This window comes from Sciurus carolinensis, chromosome X (genome assembly GCF_902686445.1).
Source record: "Sciurus carolinensis chromosome X, mSciCar1.2, whole genome shotgun sequence".
Lineage (NCBI taxonomy): Eukaryota > Metazoa > Chordata > Mammalia > Rodentia > Sciuridae > Sciurus > Sciurus carolinensis.
This window is the reverse complement of record NC_062232.1, coordinates 54,619,345-54,644,199: the sequence shown is the minus strand read 5'-3', so window position 1 is coordinate 54,644,199 and position 24,855 is coordinate 54,619,345. Positions and strand designations below refer to the sequence as shown.

Genomic DNA, 24,855 nt, shown 5'->3' with positions numbered 1-24,855 from the left:
GCAAGAAAATATGATCTACAATGAGGAGAAAAATCAATCACTAGAAACAGATCCAGAAATAATACAAGTGATAAAATTAATAGACAGGAATAGTAAAACAGTTATTATATAACTGTATTCCATATGGTCGAGACAGTAGAGGAAAACTGAGCATATTAAGTACAGACACATTTTAAAAATATCAAACTTCTAGAGATAAAAAGGCAATGTCTACATTTATAAAATTACAGTAAATTGAGCTGGGTGTGGTGGCATATGCCTGTAATCCCCATGATTTGGATGGTTGAGGCAGGAGGATTGCTAGTTCAAGACCAGCCTCAGTAACATTGTGAAGCCCTAAGCAACTTAGTGAGACCCTGTCTCAAAATTTTTAAAAAAGGGCTGGGATTGTAGTTCAGTGGTAAAGTACCCCTAGGTTCAATATCCAGAATCAAAGAAAGAAAGAAAAGAACACACACACACACACACACACACACACACACACACACACAATAGGATTAACAGCAGATTAGATACTGCAGAAAAAATTATTAATGAACTCAAAGGCATACTAGACTGAAAAAATGAACAGATCATCAATGAGATATAGGGCAACCCCAAGCAACCTTCTATACGTGTAATTGGAGTCCCTGAAAAAGGGGAATAAATAGAAACAATAATGGCCAAACTTTTCCCAAATCCAATGAATAATATAAACAGAGATCCAAGAATCAAAATAAATGACAAGCTTAAGAAACATGAAGAGAACTATACCATGAAGAGCAAGCTAGCCAGGGGTGATAGTGCATGCCTATAATTCCAGCTATTCAGGAGGCTGAAGCAGGAGGATCACAAGTTCAAGGCCAGTCTAGGCAACATAGCATGGTCCCATCTCAAAATAAAACCAGAGTGCTTGCTTGAGCAGCAGATACACTAAAACTGGAAAGATACAGAGAAGATTAGCAAGGCCCCTGTGCAAGGATGACATGCAAATTCATGAAGCATTCCATATTTTTTTAAAAGGGCTGGGGTTGTGGCTCAGCTGGGGATGTGGGGTTAAGTGCCCTTGGGTTCAAGCCCCAGTACCAAATAAATAAATAAACAGAAAAGGGATGGTGTGTAGCTTAGTGGTACAGTGTATACCTGGGTTCAATCCCCGATATCAAAAAATGTGCTAATAAATAAATTAATCAAAGTTGTAATGTACAAAATCAATATATAAAAACCTTTCTTTTCCCATGTACCAGCAGTGAAAATTCAGAAAGGAAATTAAGAAAACAATTCTATTCACAATGACATTGAAAAAACAAAATACTTTGGATCAGGGCTGGGGTTGTGGCTCAGTGGTAGAGTGCTTGCCTAGCATGTGTGAGGCATTAGGTTCTATTCTCAGCACCACACATAAATAAATAAAATAAAGGTCCATCGACAACTAAAAATATATATATAAAAATACTTTGGAACAAATTTAATTAAGAAGGTGCAAGACATATACTGAAAACTACAAAATATTGCTGAAAGAAATTATAAAAGAACTAAATAAATGGAAAGATAATGTTCATGGATTGGAGGAATTGTTAATATGACAATTTTCAAGCTAGGCATGGTGCTGTATGCCTGTAATCTCAGTTACTTGGAAGTCTAAACCAGGAGGACTGCAAGTTCAAGGTCAGCCTGGACAACTCAGTGAGAGTGAGTCTTTTTAAAGAAAAAAAGGCTGGAAATGTAACTCAGTGCCTCACACGTATAAGGCCCTGGGTTCAATCCACAGCAAATGAAAAAATGACAATACTCCCTGTGCTCAACAGCATTCTATTACTAAATAAAATATCTGAAATAATTCACTTAGAGAAAATGTGTGTTTTAGCTCACAGTTTTGGAGTTTCCAGCCCATGATCAATTGGTCCTATTGCTCTTGCCTGTGGCAAAGCAGAAAATCTTGGTGGGAGTGGTTTTTTTTTATCTTTTTAAATTTTGTTCTAATTAATTATACATGACAGTAGAATGCATTTTGACACATTGTACACAAATGGAGCACAACTTCTCATTCCTCTGACTGTACATGGTGCAGTCACACCGGTAATGTAATCATACATGTATATAAGATAATAATGTCTGTCTCATTCCACCATACTTCCCATTCCTACACCCCCTCCCCTCCCCTCACTCCCCTCTGCCCAATTCAAAGTTCCTCCACTCTTCCCTACCCCCCCCCATTATGGATCAGCATTCACTTATCAGAGAAAACATTCAGCCTTTGGTTTAAGGGGTTTGGCTTATTTCACTTAGCATGATATTCTCCAGCTCCATCCATTTACCTGAAAATGCCATAATTACATTCTTCTTTAAGGCTGAGTAATATTCCATTGTGTACACGTACCACATTTTCTTTATCCATTCGTCTGTTGAAGGGCATCTAGGTTGGTTCCATAGTTTATTGTGAATTGAGCAGATATGAACACTGATGTGGCTCTGTCACTGTAGTATGCTGATTTTAAGTCCTTTGGGTATAAACCAAGGAGTGGGATTGCTGGGTCAAATGTTGCGTCCATTCCAAGTTTTCTGAGAAATTTCCATACTGCTTTCCAGAGTGGTTGCACCTGTTTTCAGTCATAATGGGAGTGTTTGGTGGAGCAAAACCACTTGCCTCATGGCCAAAAAGCAAAAGAGAGGAACAAGAGGGGGTCAGAGTCCCAATGGCACACTCCCAAATGACCTAAGGAATTCCTAACAAGGTCCCACTTCTCTAAGGTTTGACCTCCTCCCAATAGTGCAACCGTGGGGAACAAGTCTGTTTAGCACATGGACCTTTGGGTCAAGATTCAAACTATAGCACTCTACAAAGCAATCTATAGATTTAATGCAATCTCTATCAAAATAGCACAGTCATTTTCTTTTTGCAGAAATAAAAAAGCCCATCCTAAAACTCACATGGAATTTTGTGGAACCTTGAAGAGTCAAGCAATCTTGAAAAAGAAAAATGAAAAACCAGGTTTGGTGACACATACCTGTAGGCCCAGCTACTCAATAGTCTGAGGTAGAAAGATCTCTTGAGTTTGAAAGTTTGAGACTAGCAGCCTGGGCACCATAGTAATCAATACCCCATCTTAAAATAACAACAAGAAAAAAAGAAGAAAAATTGAGTAGGAGGGCTTCCACTTTCTGACTTTAAAACTTACCACAAAGTTATAGTAGTCAAAACAGTGTGGTACTGGGATAATGACACATATACAAACTAAGTTAGTCAGCTTTTTGTCACTGTGACAAAATACTTGAGAAAAGTAACTTAAAGGAGGACAGAGTTATTTTGGCTCACAGTATCAGAGATTTCAGCCAACACTGGCTCCAAGGTAGAAACATCATGGTGAAAGAGCCTGGTGGAAGAAGGCTACTCATTTCATAGCAGTAAGAAAGGAGAGAGAGAGAGGGAGGGAGAGAGAGAGAGAGAGAGAGAGAGAGAGAGAGAGAGAGAGAGAGAGAGACCAGAGACAAGAAAGACAAGAAGTATCCTTCCATGGCATGCCCCCTGGACACCTATATCCTTCAACTAGGGCTCACCTAAAATTTCCACCACCTCCCAATAATGCCATCAGTGATGAATCCATCAATGGGTTAATCCATTGATGAGGTCAGAGTCCTTATGATATAATCACTTCTCAAGAGCCTTCCGCCCCATCCTATTGAACATTGCTTCATTGAGAACAAAGCCTTTAACACAGGAGTTTTTGGGTGACATTCCATATCTAAACCATAACATAGACTAATGGAATAGAATAGAAATCCCAGAAATAAATCTTCACATATGCAGTCAAATGATTTTTTAAAGAATGCCAAGACCAATTGAATGGGAAGACAGTCTCTTCAACGAATGGTGCTGGGGAACTTGGACATCCACATACAAAAGAATATAGTTAGACCCTTATAACATATACAAAAATTAACCCAAAGTGGATTAAAGACCTATTGATAGGATTAAAAATATAAAATTCTTAGAAGAAAGCATAGGGAAAAATCTTCATGACATTAGATTTACCAATAATTTCTTGGCTATGACATCAAAAGCAGAGGCAATGATAGAAAAACAAGTTAGAATTCATCAAAATTCACAATATTTATGCATCAAAGAACAGTATTAACAGAGTAAAAATACAACCCATTGAATGGAAAAAAAATTTGGAGATCATATACCTAATAAGGGACTAATGGCAGACTCTCTAAAGAACTCAACAATTGTAGAACAACAAAACCTAATTTAAAAATGGGCAAAAGAGCTGGAAGTGGTAGTGCACACTTGTAATCCCAACCACTCAGGAGGCTGAGGCAGGAGGATTACAGTTTCAAAGCCAGCCTCAGTAATTTAGTAAGATCCTAAGCAGTTTAGCGAGATCCTATCTCAAAATAAAAAATTAAAAGGACTGAGGATGTGGCTCAGTGATTAAGCACCTCTGAGTTCAATCCCCAGTACCCACCAAAAAAAATGGGTAAAAGACTTGGATAGACATTTTTCCTCAGAAGACACACAGATAGCCAGCCAATAAGAACATCAAATTGTAATGTATAAAGCTGCTCCCTTGCCCACCAGGTACAGCCATTTTGCCCACCTCCCAACCACTTGTCAGTCTGTGAACATCCTGGCTAGCTATTGGTTCATCAGTCAGCTTGCAAGTATCCTTCTCCAATATTGGTCCCCTGTTAGCCCGGTGGAATTCAACTGTTTTACTGTAGCTTCCCCGCCATCTTTTTCCATCCTTCTGTCTGTCCTACACACTTTTCTCTATCCTCCTGACTTTCCACTCTCTCTAGCGCACGCCCTTTCTTTTCCTTTCTCTTTTCCTCTCATTTTCTCTCTTACCCTGCAGGGAGACACTGTATGCTTAATAAATTCCCTTATGTGATTTCCCGTGTCCGGCGTGGTTTTCGTGGGATTTCTTACACAAATGATGTTGAACATCATTAGTCATGAGAAAAATATAGATCTAAATCACATTGGTATATCATTGTACATCCATTAGGAAGGTTATTACTATGCTATTTTTTTTGTTATTATTTATTTATTTATTTTGGTACTGGGGATTGAACCCAGGAGCACTTGATCACTGAATTACCTCTCTAGTCCTTTTTATCATTTTATCTTGAGACAACATCATTCTAAGTTGCTGAGGGTCTCACTAAACTGCTGAGGCTGGCCTCGAATTTGCAATCATCCTGCCTTAGCCTCTCCAGTCGTTGGGATTACAGGCATGTGCCACCACACCCAGCTGTATGCTATTTTTTTTTAAATACGGAAATAACAAGTATTAATGAGACTGTGGAGAAATACGAACACTTGTGCATTGTTGTTAGGAATATAAAAAGTACAGCTGCTGTGAAAACATTTTGGAAATTCCTCAAAAAGTTAAACCTGGGGCTGGGATGTGGCTCAGTGGTAAAGCACTTGCCTAGCATGCATGAGGCCCTGTGCTCAGTCCCCATTGCAAAAAAAAGAAAAAAAAAGTTAATCGTAGAATTACTACATGATCCAGCAATTCCCTTCCTACACATTACTGAAATGAATTGAAAAAAGGGACTGAAACAGATTCTTGTATAGGAAAATCATTTCAGTATTATTCACACAGCCAAAAGGTAGAATGGAGTGTCCCTCAACAGAGGAATAGATGAACAGTATATGGTATATACTTACAATGGAATATTTTTCATCCATAAAAGGGAATATCATCTTATACATGCTACAAGATGAATGAATTTTGAAAACATCATGTTAAGTAAAATAAGCCAAACAGTAAAGGACAAATATTGTGATTCCATTTATATGAGAGAACTACAATAGGCAAATTCATAGAGATAAAAAACCTATTCACCAGGGACTGGGGAATGTGGCTCAGTGGTAGAGTGCTTGCCTAGCATGCATGAGGCCCAGGGTTCCATCCCCAGCACCATAAATACACACACACACACAAACACACACATGCATTTCTCAGGTGCCAGGAGTAAGGGGGAATGGAGGTTATAGCTTAGAAGGTACAAAGTTTCTGTTTGGAATGATAAAGGGTATTAGTGTGAGCCACCTGTAATTAGTAGTGCACACCTGTAATCCCGGCTACTTTGGAGACTGAGACAGAACGATTGAAAGTTTGAGGTCAACCTGGGCAATTTAGTGAGGCTCTGTCTGAAAATAAAAAAATAGAAAGGGTTAGTGATGTAGTTCAGTGGTAGGAGCACCCCTGGGTTCAAATCCCATTACAGAGAGAGAGAAAATTATACAACTTAAATATTTAAAATGGAAAATTTTGTTTTATATATATATTACTACAATTGAATCTCTCCTTCCTTTGATTGATTGATTGATAGATTGATTGATTGAAGTACTAGGGGCCTCAAGTATGCTAGGCAAGTCCTCTATCACTGAGCAATATCCCTAGCATTATTTACTACAATTAAAATGCACACGGAAACAGGGTGCAGTGGCATGTGCTTGTAATCCCAGCTATCTGGGAGGCTATGTTCGAGACCAGCCTGGGCAACATAGCAAGACACACACACATACCACACAGCACATCATAATCATGTTTCTCAACAGCAGTGGTAATCTTACAAGCAGCCAAAGAAAAAAAGACATGCTAAGTACAGAAGAAAAAAGGTAAAAAAGCAGGTTTCTCATCAGAAATAATGCAAACCCAAAGACAGTGGAGCAACAACTTTAAGTGAGAGGAAAAAAACCCCTGCCATTCTAGAACTGCTCAACATCTTAATATGGTGGTCGCATAGTCTATATGTGATAAATTTGCGTAGATCGTCACACATACACACACACACAAGTGCACATAAAGTTGGTGAAATCTGAATAAGCTCTGTGGATTGTATATGTGTGAATTTCCTGGTTGCATATTATAGTAAAGTTATGCAAAATGTTATCATTGAGGGGAACTGGGTGAAAAAAAAAATTAGGATCTCTATACAATTTTTTTTCAGTACTGGGGATAGAACCCAGGGGTACTAGACCACTGAACTACATCTTCAGTTCTTTTTTTTTTTTTTTTTTTTGGTGCTGGGGATCGAACTCAGGGCCTTGTACTTGCAAGCACTCTACCGACTGAGCTAATTCCCAGCCCCTCCTTTTTCTTTTTTATTTTGAGACAATGTCTTGCTAAGTTGCCCAGGCTGGCCAGAAACTTGTGATTCTCCTGCCTCAGGCTCTTAAATTGCTGGGATTATGGGTGTGCACCACTGTGATCAGCTTTCTAAATATTTTTGAACTAATAAATGAATGTATGATTTACAGTTCTTAGTGGGCAACTACATAACTAAATAGATACATCTCTGTATCCCAGAGCTCAGCACAATACCAGGCACATAGTTGGTATTCAATAAACAATTGTTGAATGAAGCCTGTAAACATGGTCATATATTGCAAGTTTTTAAAAATCCTACTGGTGATTCCATTTCTCCCTCCAGCTATTACTATTATTCTCCTTTCCTTGATAGTCTAGCTTCTTTCTCACCTTCTAATCACTACTTTTTCAGCTTAGAAACTTTGATGAAATATATCATAAATATAAAAGAATATGCACACGCACACACAGAATAGGCAGACATGCTCCCAGTCAGTACACTGTGTTGCTAAAATATGATGTTCTTTAGGTTAGGCATATTACATGCAATTTTTTTTTGAGATGGGATCTCACTGTTGCCCAGGCTGGCCTCTAATTCCTGGGCTCAAGTTATCCTCTTGCCTCAGCCTCTCCAACTAACTGGGACTACAGGTGTGTACCATGTTTGACTTAAAACACTTTCAAATTAAGATAAATTTATCAGAATGTAACCCCATCTTAAGTCAAGAGACATCTGTATATAAATATTTTATACATATATAATTTAAAGAATTATAAAATGAACACGCATGTACTCACCAATCAGTTTAAGGAACAGAATGTTGGCTGAGGATATAGTAGAGTTCTTGCCTAGTATGCATGAAGCTCTGGGTTTGATCCCTAGCACCTCCAAAAATGAGGACAAAACCCTAAAACATTACCAGAGCCTCTGAAGTCCTCCATTTTTGTTTTTAGTACTGGGGTTTGAATTCAGGGGCACTTTACCAATGAGCTACATCCCCAGTCCTTTTTATTTTGAGGCAAGATCTCATTAAGTTGCTGAGGGTCTCACTAAATTGCTGAATCTAGCTTGGAACTTGTGATCCTCCTGCCTCAGCCTCCAGAATGGCTGTGATTACAGGCATGTGCCACAGCACTTGACAAAAGCCCTCTGTAAACCCTTCTAAAATGCATTCCTTTCCTTCTCCACAAGATAAAAGTAGGGGGCTGGGGAGATAGCTCAGTCGGTAGAGTGCTTGCCATATAAGCACAAGGCCCTGGGTTCGATCCCCAGCACCCAAAAAAAAAAAAAAAAAAGATAAAAGTAGTATCAGGAATTGTGCTTTTCTTTATAGCATTCTCACCTGTTTTGAACTTTATATACACAGAATCATACTGTATGACTTTTCTGAACTTGCTTTCCCTCTGTATTATGTTTCTGGTATTCATCCATGTTGATATTAATAGTGGTAGGAATTCATTTTCACCAATGTAATTTTCCATTTTATGATTGTATTACAATTTGTTAAACCATTCTCCATTGAAGGATATTTAAGCTGTTTCCAGATTCCTGCTATTAAGATCAGTGCTGGGGCTGGAGTTGTGGCTCAGTGGAAGAGCACTCACCTGGAACATGTGGGGTACTGGGATCAATCCTCAGTACCACATAAAAATAAAATAAAGGTATTTGTATCCACCTACAACTAAAAATATATATTTTAAAAAAATCAGTGCTGCTCTTAACACGAATTATTGTAGTACAAGTCTTCTGGTACATTTGTGCGAGAATTTTTTCTATTTTGTATAGCTAAGGGTAGAATTACTGAGTCATAGGGTGTAACCATGTTCAGATTTATTAAATATCAAATTCACCCAAAGTGGGCTGGGGAGATAGCTCAGCAGGTAGAGTGCTTGCCTCACAAGTACCAGGCCCTGAGTTCGATCCCCAGTACCACGAAAAAAAAAATTCACCCAAAGTGATTGTACTAATTTATATATTTTCTAGCTATATATTTCAATAGCTTAATATCTCTAACACTCATACCATCAGACTTTTTAATATTTTTCTGTCTGATGGTATAAAATACATCTCATTGTGGTCATTATTTACATTTCACTGATATGGTAGCTCATCTTTTCTTATGTTTATTGGCCAGTTCTGTTTCCTCTTCTGCGACATGCTAGTTCATGTCTCTTTTCTGTTATTGATATATAGTAGTTCAAAAATGATATATAGCTAAATATTCATGATAGTTTTCTTGATCAGCTCATATAAATTGCAAATATCTTCTGACTGTCCATGCGGTCTTTTATTTTTTTTATTTTTTGGGTACTGGGGATGAACTCAGGGGCCCTTGACCACTGAGCCTCATCCCCAGCCCTAATTTGTATTTTATTTAGAGACAGGGTCTCACTGAGTTGCCTAGCACCTGTCTAAATTGCTGAGGCTGACTTTGAACTCGTGATCCTCCTGCTTCAGCCTCCCAAGCTGCAGCCACTGCAACCCACCCTTGTGGCCTTTTTAAATAACACCTTTTGATTAACAAAATTTTATTTTAAAAATATGGTCAAATGTATCCAACTTTTATTGTATGGTTTGTGCTTTATATTTTTGTCTAAAATTCTTCCCTATGCCAAGATTAGAGTAATACTCTCATGTTTTCTTTTCTTTTTTTTTTAAGAGTATCATCAGTTTATTATAAAAGAGACATGGAAATTATTTACATGATGAAAGATTTCAGAACTTCAGTTGAATAGGCAGCTTCACACGATGCCACTTCAATAGTGATTTGTTTCAGTCTATATACTTTCCAAGAATGTCACCATCTCTAAATAAGAAATAATCCTTGTCATCTAGAACTACTTTGGTGCCTCCATACTTTAGGAGAAAAACTTTATCTCCAACTTTCATGCTAACTGGCTGAATCTCTCCACCCTTCCCTTTAAAGCCTGATCCCACAGCTACTATTGTTGCTTGCAGTACTTTTCCTTGAGATTTTTTGGGAAGCATAATGCCTCCTTTGGTTACAGTTTTGGCTGCACTTCTTTCGACCAATACTCGGTCAAAGAGTGGAAAAAACTTTCTAAATGCTTGTCTGGCCTTAGTTTATTCCAAGGTCAAATATCTTCAGTCCTCAGATTTTTCTGGATATTTTCAGTAAATGATAAAGGTCAATCTTTTTGCTTGAGGCCATGCTCTTTCTCCAAGACACCCACAAGGCCCTGCAGAAGCAGGCGGGCAGCCACGTGACTACTCTCATGTTTTCTACTAAAAAGTTCTAAATATATGCTTTGCATATCTAAGTTTTTAATTCATCCAAAATTGTTTTTTGTGTGAGGTATGAGATAAGGATTTCATTTCCTTTTTTCCTATATGGATAACTAATTTCCCCAATACCATTTACTGAATAGTCCATCCTTTGCCCACTGATCCATAATTCCACGTCTATATTTTGCCAAGTGTCCAAATATGTTTAGATTTGCTTCTAGGCTATTATGTTCCACTGTTCCATTCTCCTATTCTTGTGTCAATTCTAAATTCTCTTAATTACTGCTTTATAATAAATCTTGATTTCTGAAAGAGGGAGTTCCAGTTCCCTCACTGTATTTGCCTCTTTGGTTGATTTTAATCAGTTCCTCTTCCACTCCACCGATAATTCAGAATCATTTTTGTCAAATTGTATGAAAATCCTATTGGAATTTTGATGGAAATACATTGGAATTCATAGATCAATACAGGACATCTTAGCAATATTGAGTCTTGCCATTCATCAATCTAGAATGTCTTTCCATTTATTAAGGTCTTTAATATTTTTCAGTAGAACTTCATCATTTTCTTCATAAAGGTCTTAAAAACCTTTTATTTAGATTTATTCCCAGGTATCTTATTATTTTTCTTATTTTAAAATTTATATAGTATGTGTGTCTGTGTGCAGTGCTGGGGTTCAAACCTAGGGCCTCTTGCATGCTAGGCAAGTACTGTACCACTGAGCTACATTCCCAGCCCACTATTTTATGTTACATTTTTCTGTTTGTCCAATTATTCAAGTCAGTTCAAATGTATTTCTACTCCTACTACTCCACTGACCTCCAAATTGCCAAATTCAATGGATACATTTCAGTTCTTAGCTTACTTGACCTCTGTTGAATTTTAAATACTAATCATTCCTCATTCCTCATTCCTCACATTCTTTTCTCCCTCTAGTTTCTCAATTACATACTTTCTGTGCTATTTTTCAATTACTTTGTTGGTTCACCTACCTTTGCCTAGACATTAAATATTGGGTCTTTTCCCGAGTTCTGACCTTGACCCTGATCTCATCTTTGTATCTTTGACTGTTGTCCATGAGCTAATGACAAAACCACCCAACCTCTCTCCTGAGCTCTGCTATTTCCAACTACTATATCTCCTCTTGGATATCTCAGACATCTCACTAAATTTGACATTACCTTCCCTAACCTAAAGCCTACACTTTCTCTTAGGTTCTTCCACTGTTATTCCCCACCGGCTACCTAGTTTCCCAGGACAAAAACTTGAAAGAATTTCTCTCTTTCCTTTGCTCATTACACTCCCAGAAACTCCAGCACCATTTCAGATAGATACACCAACCTCCTTTTTACCTCAGAGACTTTCTTCTTGCTCTTCTTTATGCCTAGAATTAGCTTCTCCTGGCCCATTGCAAGGCTGGCTCTTTTTCATCTTCAAGTCTTGGCTAAAATGTCATCTCCTTAGTAGAGGCTTTTCCTATCTACTCTATCTAAAGTAGGATTCCCTGTACCCCAAACCCAATCACTATTACTAATATATCATCCATCTTTTATTTCTAACATAGTCTGTGTTCACTTGTTACATTCTGTTTCCAACAGAACGTAAACTCCATATGAATAAGGAATTATATTCATGTTTTTCACTGCTTTATCACCAGAGGCTAGAATAGTGACAGGTGTACTACGAATGTTTATTGACTGGATGACTGAATTCTATATACCTGCTTATTCCTTGCCACCCAATAATAATTAATCATCAAAGGTGGTTGAGTCTACTTCATAAACATCTCCCCAATCTATCCCACATTCTCTAACCCAAATATGATTATTTGAGTTGAATTCTCGTCACCTCATCTGAAATAATGCAAGAATCTTGCAATAGGTGCTTGTTCCTAAAGCCTGACCCCTTCTTTGTACCCTTCAGGACCTGTTGCATGATCTGCTCTGCCTTCCCTACCTTTTCCCTATCTCACCTTCCCTCCCCATATACCCAATGTTCCAATTCCACTGGATACCTGCACTCCTACAAACATTCCATGCTGGTTCATGGCTGTGGCTTTTGGATATGCACTATCTGGAATATCCTCACTCACCCCAACCCACTCGCCAAGCCCCATTATCCATCCAGGTTTAGCTCAAAAGATTTTTTAAAATATTTTTTAGATGTTGATAGACCTTTATTTATTCAATTACTTATATGTGGTGCTGAGCATCAAACCCAGTGCCTCACACAGGCTAGGCAAGCACTCTACCACTGAGCCATAACCCCAGCCCCTCAAAAGATATTTTGTATTATAAAACTTTTCCTTACCCTCACCTGTCCTACCCATACCTTGCAAAGTTGATTACTTCTAACTCTCTTGCTTCATTTCACATACTTCCATTGCATTGACCAAACCTTACTCTCAGGTTTTCACTTCTCGTGACACTCTGGCTACCTGTGACACCTGGGGTAGAGGCTTGTCTCATTCTTCTTTGTACCCTCAATTGTCACGTATACTAAGTGCTGGAATGTTTATTGGACAAATGAAAATGAGCAAAAAAAAACCCTTTTAAGTACCATCTGAAGTTGTCAAATTTGTAGAGAAATTAATGTATTGACATATGACCGCTGACAAGATAAACAGATACAAAATTTGGAAAACAATTTGACAATATATATAAAAACCCATAAATATCTTCATACCAGATGAAAATGGTTGCTCCTGGGGAAAGTGAAGGGATGAAAACCAAAGGAGGACTGGAGGCAATTGCTATTCATTATGAGTTGTTCAGATTTTTAAACTGTGTATTACATAGGTAACAATTTTAAATAGTATTTTTTGACCTCGGGCTTAATACTATACTCAAGAACTGATGTTAGAGAAACCATTGTTATTTCTTTCTTGCTGAGCACACACTACCACTGAACTACATCCTCTGTTCTAGAGAAACAATTTTTCTTTTTGTGTGTGTGTGGTGCTAGGGATTGAACCCAGAGCCTTGCACAGGTAGGTAAGTGCTGTACTACGGAGTTACATCCCTAGGCCTCTATAGAGAAAATTTGACAGAAGTAAAAGCTATATTTATGAAATGTTGATTACTATATTATCTAAAATTGAATATCTTGGAAACATAAGGTACACTGTAGTTCTGGAAATGACCTTGAAACAGTAGTGATGGCTTTAGTCTTTCCTTCAGCATACATATTCTGGCATCCTTGGCAGTAGCACTTTTGGGTCCACCTGGAGCCTGGCTTCTATTCACATGGTTTCAGGACACCTGCAACATCTTCTTTTAGCACTCCAAGACTTTATGTCAAGTTCAATTTCCAGCTTGAGCATAAAATTTGATAATATGCCTTTTTTATGTCAACTTTTATTATATGATGTTTTTACTTGGAATAGTAAAAAATAACTAGAATCTATTACATATAAATATTATAATGGATAGTTCATAATGCTTTGCTATATATAGATAAATAATATATAATTTTCCTTATCATGTATTTTTTTATAAAACATTGTTTAGTTGTCAATGGACTTTTATTTTTATTTATTTATCTATATGTGGTGATGAGATTCAAGCCCAGCACCTCACATGTTAGGCAAGTGTTCTACCACTGAGTCACAACCCCAGCCCCTTTATCATGTATTTAAAATGTAGGAGAGTATGTGAAAAAGTGTTACTTCAAAATAAAAAAAGTATGATTAGCAAAAAAAAGAAAAGAAAATTTTGGAAATAATCTAATAACAATAATAAGGAAGTGGTTACAATGTATTAACATACTATAAAATGTTATGTGCAAGTATGATCTAATTTTGAAAAAAATTGTATACTTTATGTGGACAGAAGTTTCTAAGAACCAGTCTGAAAGTTAGGTATACAACAAAACAAGTTAACAGTGATTTTCTCCAGATGGTAGGATTATATATCACCTTTTTGTTTATATTGTCCAATTTTTATAATGACTAATAATTCTGATGCAATAATAATTTCTAAAAGTTTAAAGTTAAAAAAAATGCCTTGTATATCATGACTCCTATTGGTAAAATTATGCAATTGTGGGAATAGAGACTGGGAGGTGATATGCACTAATAAAAGTTAATTGTATTACAGAAATAGGATTATAAGTGACTTCATTATCAAAATTTCCTTTTGACATTTTTATAAAAGTAATACACATTTGTGATAGAAAAAATTTTTTTATACTGGCCAGGCATGGTGGCACACATCTATAGTCTCAGTGATTCAGTAGGCTGAGGCAGGAGGATTCCAAGTTCAAGGTCAGCAACTTAGTGAGACCCTCAGCAACTTTTAAAATAAAAAAAATTTAAGGACCTGTGAGGTGGCTCAGTGGTAAAGTGTCCCTGGGTTCAATCCCCAGTACCAAAAAAAATTTCCTTATTGGCATATTTAAAAGCTAAAACCCACTCTCAGATATAATCACCATTATCATTTTCCAGACTATTTCTAAATTTATTTTTTCTTTAACAAAAAAATGTGGTCATACTTAATTTTGTATACTGCTTGTCTCAATTAATGTTACATATTATGAGCACTTTCTGATATCCCATGTCCATCTTGTGGCCATGCCTTAATTTAATCCCTTAATATTGAAACCTTGTTTCTAATTTTTTTGGGAGAAGGGTACTAAGGATTGACCCCAAAGGTACGCTAACTCTGTGCTACATCCTCAGTCCTTTTAATATTGTTTCAGATAGGGTCTTGCTAAATTGCCCAGGCTGACAACAAACTTGGAATCCACCTGCCTCACATTCCTGAGTCTCTAGGATTACAGGAATATACCACTGCACCCAGCTCCAATTTGTAATATTAAACTACTTTGACAAGGCCCTAGGTTCAATTCCCAGCACCACAAATAATAATAATAAAATTATTATTTTATTATTTTATATTTAGATCAACACATTTTACATAAATCTTCATGCTCATTTCCATTTAACTGGTAAATTTTCAGAAATGACATTACTAGATAAATGCAAAGTATGTTAGTCACCTTTCCCCTACTATATTAAATATCTGAGATAATAAACTTAAGAAAAGGAAAATTTTATTTTGGTTCACGGTTTCAGAGGTTGCAATTCACAGGTAGCCCATTGCTTTGGGGTCTGTTGGCAGGACCAGTCACAGAAGAAGCTGCTCACCTCATTGCAGCCAGGAAGAGAAAGAGGAGGGGCCAGGTACCATTATCTACCTCAAGGGCATACCTCCTATGGCCTAATTATTATTCCCTTACTAGACCCCCATCTCCTAAAGATTCTACCACTTCCCAGTAGTGTCACAGACTGGAGACCAAGTCTTTAACACAGAGACTTTTGGGAGACAATCAAGATCCAAACTATAGCACAAGGGTATACAAATTCTTAAGGATCTTGATGCACAGTATCATATAAATTTCACTTAAGTATTAAATTATACTTCCAAGCACAGTGTTTCAGTACCTGCTTTACCACATCCTCAACAAGACATGTCCTTTTTTTGTTTTATTTATTTTTAAAATTTTTTAGTTGTAGATAGACACAATACCTTTGTTTTATTTATTTTTATGTGGTGCTGAGGATTGAACCCAGTGCCTCATACATGCCAGGCAAGTGCTCTACCACTGAGCCACAATCATAGTCCCTTTTTGTTTTATTTTTAATTGACAAATAATAATTGTACATATTCATGACGTAAAACATGAAGTTCCATTATACGTATACACTGTGAGATAATCAAATCAGTCTAATTAACATATCATTGCCTCAAATACTTATCATTTCTTTGTGGTGAGAACATTTAAAATCATTTTTTATCTGTTGTGAAATATACTTTAACCATACTCAATATGCTGTATAACAAAAATAATCTATTCCCTCTGTGTAACTGTAGTTTCGCCTTAATTGTTTTCAGTAAGGTATACACTAGATTCCAAAAATTATCAACATGACATTTTCTTCAAAGGTATTTTGTTTTAAAACATGGGTTTTGGAAACAGACTTGTATTCAAATCCAGGCTCTATCATTTATAAATATGCTACTTTAGGAATGTCACTTAATCTTTCTGATGTTCAGTTTTCTCATCTGTAAAACTGGCATAGTACCACCTACCTCCAAAGCAATTGTGAGGATTAAAGGAGATGATGTATTAGGTTGAACATATTAAATTGCCAACGTTAGTTTTGACCTACAAAAATGTTCATATGGATCAACTGGCATGTTATATGATCAACAAATGATAGCTGCTGAAATTATGATGGAAGTGGAACAATAAAGATAATTGATGGCATCCCCAAAACTTAGAAGAAATAAGCACAGATAAACTTGTAAAGAAAAACTTCTGGGAGCTAGGAGCACATCTCCTAGGTAAACACTTGCCTAGCATGTACAAGACTCTGGGTTCAATTCCCAGTACACACACACAGACACATATACACACACACAGAAAAACTCTAGCCTTTTTTGAAAAGTAGTAAAGGTCTCAAGAAAAAAAAAAAAGAAGAAAAGGGAAAGTAGAAACCAAAACTATGGCAAAAGAGTTGGACACTACATGACCTTACTCATCTGGAAATACCCATTGTAGTTTACATTCAAATGTCCTGACTTTGTGGAAGATGGGAAAGTACAAATTTCCTAAATTTCAAAACAGAAAATAAGAGAACCATAAACTATATAAATTAGGACACTATAAAACAAACTACAAAGTAGTAAGTTTTGTGCTCATGTTGGCTATTGGAAAAGGAGAAGAGGGAAGTGTTATAAACCAATGTTTCTCAAACTTGGTCTAGTAATAAGAATACCTTGGGATGGTGGGGAAGGAGAACTGAAAATGCTTTTAAATCCAGTTTCCAAGCTCATCCCCCAGACACGTTGAATCAGCTTCTAGGAGACCAGTTGGGAAATCTCTAATTAAACAAGTACCCCGAATGACTATGATAATCAAACATGTTTGAGAAACTGCTGTGCAAATACCTTGTGGCTTTCAAGAAGGAAAAGAAATTCATAATAAGCTCATGGATGAAGAAATATGAAGTGATTATAGCACAGGTAACATGTCTAGTGATAATAAAATTAGGAAGAATCAAAATATAAGGAGGCAGGACTGGGGCTGTAGCTCAGTGATAAATGAGTGCTTGCCTAGCATGCACAAGGATCTGAGTTTAATCCCCATCACTATAAAAAAATGTTAAGGAGTCCATCAAACATTTATTAATTATGTTGGATGTGGTGAAGCATGCCTGTAATCCCAGAAACTCAAGAAGTTGAGGCAGGAAGATCACAAGTTCAAGTCCAGCCTGGGCACTTAGCAACACCCTCTCAAAATGAAAAATAGAAAGGCTTGGGGGCTGGGGTTGTAGCTCAGTGGTAGAGTGCTTGCCTTGCACGTGTTGAGGCCCTGAGTTTGATCCTCAGCGCCACATAAATAAATGAATAATAAAGGTATTGTGTCCATATACAACTAAAAATAAATAAAAAAAAAGAAAGGCTTGGCGATGTAGCTTAGTGGTAGAGCACTCCTGGGTTCGATCCCCAGAACCAAAAATATACATATTTATTAATTACTGTGGCAACTTTAATGTATGTCCACAACTTCTTGGATATGGCTCTCTCTAGAAGATGGAACTTAATTTTCCCTCAAGTGTGAGCTGGATTTAGTGACTTGCTTCTAAAGAAGAGTAAAGAAAAGGGAAAAAATTGTATTGCAGAAATCTAGCAAGCAGCTCCTTAACCTACTGATCAAGGTTAATAACACCAGTAATAAATCGTGTTGATGCAATGAGATGCCATAAGAAAGGTACCTCAAGGTGGGCATGGTGGTGCATATCTGTGATTCCAGCACAAGAGGCTGAAGCAGGAGGATTGCAAGTTCAAGGCCAGCCTCAGCAAAAGTGAGGTGCTAAGCAACTCAGTGAGACCCTGTTTCTAAATAAAATACAAAATAGGGCTGGGGATGTAGCTCAGTGGTAGAGCACCCTAAATTCAACCCCCAGTACTATCAAAATCAAAGGGGGGGCACTTCAGCTCTATATTCTTTCCAAAATATCGAGGTTATAAAAAACAAGGAAATAGTGGGAAAATTTCAGGAAATGGAGGAGACTAAAGAGACATAATGACTAAATGTAACATGGTATCCTGGATTAGATCCTGAAATAGAAAAAGACATTAGTGGAAAAACTAGTACTATTTGAATTAAGTTGATCTGTAGTTTAACTAAAATAATTGTAGCAATACTAACTTCTAACTTTTTAGTTTTAATAAAAGTACCATAGTAAGATGTCAACATTAGGATAAGAGGTAAGGAGTGTATAGGAACTTTCTACTGTCTTCACAATTCTTCTGTAAATCTGAAATTATGTAAAAATAAAACCACTGAAGAGAATTGTAATTTCTCAAGCTAGGTGGTAGGTAAACATTTTATGGTTTTATTATTCTTTTTTGGAGAGGAGTACCAGGGATTGAACTAGGTGCACTCAACCACTGAACCACATCCCCAGCCCTATTTTGTATTTTATTTAGAGACAGGGTCTCGCTGAGTTGCTTGGCACCTTGCTTTTGCTGAGGTTGCCTCTGAACTCACAATCCTACTGCCTCAGCTTCCTGAGCTGCTGGGATTACAAGCATGCACCACCACGTCCAGCTTACTCTTTATTTTCTAAGCTCAGTGGAAGAACATGTGTTTAGCATGCATGAGCCCTGGGTTCAATCACAGAACCAAAAAAATAATAGAATTATACAAATTTTACTTCCGCTAGCACTGTATGAGAGCACCTATTGGGGCTAGGGGTATAGCTTATTGACAGAACAAATGTTTAGCATGCAAAGGCCTTGGGTTTGATACCCAGAACACATACACACACAAAAGTGTGCTGTGTGCCAGACATATTCTAAACACTTCACAATGTATTATTTCATTCAATTTTTTTGGCAGTACTGGGAATTGAACCCAGAGGTGCTCTACCACTGAGCTATATCACCAGCCCTTTTTTAAAAAAATGTTTTGCCAAGTGTGGTGGCACACAACAGTAGTGACTTGGGAGGCTGAGACAGGAGGATCACAAGTTCAAGACCAACCTTAGCAATTTAGTGAGGTTCTAAGCGATTTAGTGACACCTTGTAGCTCAGTGATAAAGTGCCCTGGGTTCAATCAAAATAAATAAATAGACTAATTAATTAAAATAATTTTGAAAAATTATTTTGAGACAAGGGTCATGCTAAATTGCCTAGGCTAGCCTCAAACTTACAATTCTTCTGACCCAGCCTCACAAATGACTTGCATTGGAGGTCTGTACTACCACATCCAAATTTCTTTTTTACATCCCATTTTTTTTTTTTTTTATTAAACGGGACTCCCATATTGCCCAATCTGGCCTCAGACTCCTGGGCTCAGGCAATTCAACCTCAGCCTTCCTAGTAACTGTGACTACAAACAAATGTGTACCACCACACCTGGCCATTCATTTAATCTTTACAATGAACCTATTATTCTAAATTCAGAGATTCAGAGAAAGATTTTGGGATTTGCCAAAAAATATTCAGAGTCTGAGCACAGGAATTTAACTTTAAAGCCATGTTCTTAAATACTAATATTATCTTTATTCTTTGTTTTCTTTGTTTTTATGCAGTGCTGAGGATCGAACCCAGTGCCTCAACACATGTTAGGCAAGCGCTCTACCACTGAGCTAGAGAACAGTGGCAGATGCCATCTAATTTATTTTGTAAGTCATGAACAGTAGCATCTTTGAACAGTTTTAAGCTCTAAAGCAGTAAATTACAAATGGGTCAAGCAAATAAGTTCCTGAATAAATGCAGGATAGCATATGCTGGAAGAAAGAAGAGATAATTAAAATTCAGAAACAGGGCACAGGAGAGCATAGCCTGTTTTTATCTATATATTGAGAGACTAACTCTTGATTTATAGTCTGTGGTAATATTTGACACTAAGGGATAGCTCCAGGCAATCTCCAACTGACATTAAAAGCAGTCCAATTGCCTGAAGCTTGAGTAATTAGAGGTCTGCACAGAAAAACCTAGAATGTATTTAATTTATGTAATGTATGTATTATACAATTTTATATATTATAAAATGAATTTTTTTGGTACTGGGGATTGAATTCAGGGGCCCTTAACCCCTGAGCTACATTCCCAGCCGCCCACTTTTTTTTTGGTTCTTACATTCTTTTAAGTCATTCATGAACCTTAATTTTATTTATTTATTTATATGTGGTGCTCAGGATTGAACCCAGGGCCTCACACATGCCAGGCAAGCACTCTACCACTGAGCCACAACCCCAGCACACCCAGCCCTTTTAATTTTTTTTTTTATTTTGAGACAGGTTCTTGCTAAGTTGCTGCGGGTCTCACTACATTGCTGAGGCTGGCTTTGAACTTGTAATCCTTCTGCTTCATCCTCCCAAGTCTCTGAGATTACAGGTGTGCAACACCACGTCTGGCCAAAATGGGTTGATTTCTTGAACTTAGAAGTCAATTGATACACTGGGATATAAAAATTTACATTAATTCAATGGATACATTTATTGTGAAAGAGTTTACTTATAAATATTAATAAAAAAGTCATGCAGCTGGGTGAGGTGGTGCAAAACATAATCCCAGCTACCGAGGAGGCTGAGACAGGAGGATCACGTTTAAGGCCAGCCTGGGCAAATTAGCAAGACCCTGTCTCAAAAAAAAAAAAATATATATATATATATATATATATATATATATATATTTATATATAAAGCTGAGAACAGTGACACACACCTGAAATCCCAGTGACTCAGGAGGTTGACGCAGGAGGATCATAAGTTTGTGACCAGACTTGGCAATTTAGTGAGGTCAAAATAAAAAATCATGCTGGGATTGAGTTAAAGCGAATAACTTCTGGTTTAATTATAAGAAGTTTCTTCATCTTACCTTTAAACAATTATATTACATTTTCTGGTAAACAAATTCTGTACATTCTGACATTCGTTGCTCAAAGTTAGGAGAAATTATACTTAACTTGGTGATATGTTAAATCCATTAGCTCACAATTTGACTCTAAAGTTGAAAGAAAAAAGGAAATAGGAGAAAATGAAATAAGAAGCAAACCATTAAAAACCTTCAGTCTTTATTTTTGAATTACAAGTTACTGATAAACAAATTCCTATGCCTTTTTCATATCTGCAAGTACTTCACTATATTATAGTACTTGGAACTGTCTAGAGCCTTTGAGTATTTGTGTTTTGCTTTATTTATATCATAAAGAATTTATTTCAAATAGAGGAGAGTAGAGTATATTGAAAAGTTGTTTTCAACACTTGCCAGAATCAGAGAAGTGGTTCTGACGTTTTCCCCCTACTTTTATACACTTTCATCTGAAACAGGGGCTCACCAAGGCACTGATAATACAACTCTGGGTCATGGTGGAAGCAAATCTAAATAGAGGAAGATTATTAGGCAAGCGGGAGTTTGAAAGGTCTCAGAAAAATTTTAAAAACTTCTCTTTTCAGGATTTCTACTTAGTCTGCAATACAAGAAGACTCACTGGTGTATGGAAAATAATATTAAGATTTTATGTTAAGGATAGTTAAAATAATTCCAATTGGTCTAAATGTATAGACTGTTGCTTATTCAGAAACGTAATAAAAAAAGTAGCTAACATACACTGGGTGTTTACTATGTGCCAGGATATTAGTCTACATCCTGTTGCTAACACAAAATACATGAGGCTGAGTACTTAAAGAAAACAGGTTTATTTAGCTCACAATTTTGGAAGATTATAGTCCAAGATTGGGTCCAAGTCCTCTGGTGAGGGCCTCCTTGGCTGTGACACATCATGGTGGATGGCATCATGATGAGCTCGTGAGAGGAAGAGATCACATGGCGAGACAGGAAGCCAGAGAACAGGGACCAGTCACACTTGCTCTTTTGTAACAATTCCCCCTCTAATGAACTAATGGGAGCCCTGGACAGTATGTAAATGCACTCCTTCCAAGAGTAGCACTCCTAATGACCTAACTGCTTTACACTAAGCCCCCCCTCTTAAATGCACTACCATTTCCCAGCGTTGCCACACTGAGAACCAAGCTTCCAATACATGAACCACCCTTGAGGGACACACTCAAACCATACCTAAACCATAATAGAAAGGCACTGTGCTAAGCATGTTATATGTACAATATCCTTTGATTCTCACTATAACCCTGTCATATAATTGAAGGAATGGAATCTTGGCAAATTGCTCAAGGTCACATGAGTGAAAGACACTTAAGTATGACACCAAAGCCTGTATTTCAAACTACCACATTGTGATTTTTCTTTGGTACATGGATTGGAAATGTGGAATTTTTTTTAAATGCTTTTCTTCTTGTCCAGAAAGAGATTCTACTGGAATCTGGAGTTCTACCTGGCATTTATAAGGCTGAAGCGGGTGGAATGATTTGTAAACTTGCCTCAAGAGAACAAAATGTGTTCCTCTAACCTTTCCTTCTATTACAAATTGTCAATCCAGCCTGAAATTTATGATTCTTTTTGGGGGGTAACGTACTGAGGATTGAATTTAAGAGTAAAATACATCCACGGCCCTATTTTTTTTTTTAATTTTGAGACAGAGTCTTCCTAAGTTGCCCAGGCTGGCCCTGAACTGGTGCTCCTACTGCCTCACCCTTCCAAGTAGTTAGAATTACAGTCATGCACCACCATGCCTGGCTGCCTGATTCTTAATTTTAAAATACAAGATTATTTAAATTGTGTCCTATTGTTTTGAGACTTAAGACTCCTTTGAAGAGAAAATCACTTTAAACCTAAGACTACACCTCTTTTTAACTTAGGTTCTTAACCAGGTATTGAAAATGCCTGATATATACAAAACCTTATGTGCAATGTATATTTTTTCTGGAGGAAGGATCCATAGCTTTTATATTTTATTGTAGCTTTTATATTTTATTATAGCTTTCAAGTTGTCCAAACCTTCCAAAGAGGTTAAGATACATTATTTTAAACCATTGTTTGATAGAGCAGAACAAAAGTAAAAGACTGAGAATTCCTTATTGATAAGCAATCACTTGGCTTTTTTTTGTACCAGGGATTGAACCCAGGGACACTTTGTCACTGAGCCACATCCCCATTTTATTTTGAGATAGAGTCTCACTAAGTTGATAAGGGCCTCGCTAAGTTGCTGAGGCTGGCTTTGAACTCGTGATCCTCCTACCTCAGCCTCCCGAGCTGCTGGGATTACAGGTGTGTGCCACCCCACCTGGCCTGGTTGTGAATTTAAGTGTTAAAATTAAAGACATTTTGCAATACTGGATAAATTTCATCGTTTTCTGAAGCAGGGATTGGGGTTGAGGGGGAATCTTTCCCTGTCACTTGAAGTTTTTTTTTTAAAAAAAATCATCCTCTCACATTCTGATGAGTTCCCCACACCACTAATCTACAAGGTACTCCCCCACACTTTGGGAATCCAGAACCTTTGTTTTCTGTGAAAGTTTATCTTAAACCCCAGGTGTGCTGGAAGGAAAAGAAACAAAAACTCTTGTTTAGGGCTAGCTCAGTGGTAGAGCATATACTTGGCATGAACGAGGACCTGAGTTCAATGCTGAATATTACAGGGGTGGGGGGGGATTCTGGATTAAACACTATTGCACACATGGTCATATTATGTGCCCAGTACTATGCTAATATCATTTTAAAAGACAGGCAAAATGAAAAAACTAGGATCAAAGAATTCAGGAAATGCTTGGTCTAAAATAAGCAGTTTCTGATAAACAGTACTGATACACTTTATAGTTAAAGCAACTGAAGCAAAGTATCTCTGGCACCCCAGCTCTGTATTTATTTAAAGATTCTTTTTCCTTCCTAAGTATTTAATGATTTCTCTAATTTTGACCATTTATTTGCTTCCAATTTCATAGTATAGCCTTTTCCTTCCCTTAAGGTAGTCCTGATTTCATAGGAAGAGAGAGTAATTTTGTGATTACTGATATAACATGCCCTCTACCTATTAAAATATAATTTAATTCTGCTTATTCTGCTGTTTTAAAAATATTTTTAGTTGTAGATGGACACAATACTTATTTTTATGTGGTGCTGTACCTTGAACCCAGTGCCTCACACGTGCTAGGCAATCATGCTACCACTGAGCTACAACCCCAGCTCCTTATTCTGCTATTTGAACACTTCTTACATATACATTACAGGGTAACTGAATCAAATTTCTTTTGTGGTGCTTAGGATTGAACCCAGGGCTTCACACGTGGTTTTTTTTTTTTTTTTTTGTACTGGGGATTGAACTCAGGGGCACTCAAACACTGAGCCACATCTCAAGCTCTGTTTTGTATTTTATTTAGAGACAGGATCTCACTGAATTGCTTAGTGCTTCACTTTTGCTGAGGCTGGCTTTGAACTCATGATCCTCCTGCCTCAGCTCCTGAGCCACTGGGATTATAGGCATGTGCCATCATGCCCAGCTATCCCAGCCCTTTTTAAATTTTATTTTGAGACATGGTCTCACTAAGTTGCCATGAACTTGTAATTCTCCTGCTTTGGCCTCCTGAGT

The 24,855-nt window shown here is 37.2% G+C and overlaps 1 protein-coding gene and 1 non-coding gene across 2 annotated transcripts; one reads left to right on the top strand and one right to left on the bottom strand.

Moving 5' to 3' along the window:
* Positions 1-892: 892 nt before the first annotated feature.
* LOC124972788 (U6 spliceosomal RNA) lies at positions 893-995 on the top strand. Its single transcript, XR_007106562.1, has one exon. It is a non-coding gene; the product is annotated as a U6 spliceosomal RNA (small nuclear RNA).
* An 8,735-nt stretch (positions 996-9,730) lies between these two features.
* On the bottom strand, positions 9,731-12,451 carry LOC124971486 (10 kDa heat shock protein, mitochondrial-like). The gene is made up of 2 exons (XM_047535243.1): positions 12,350-12,451; positions 9,731-10,167 (listed from the first exon to the last, which is right to left on the bottom strand). Exons 1-2 carry the CDS (start codon positions 12,449-12,451, stop codon positions 9,862-9,864), a joined length of 408 nt encoding a protein of 135 aa, XP_047391199.1. The 3' UTR covers positions 9,731-9,861.
* Positions 12,452-24,855: the final 12,404 nt, after the last annotated feature.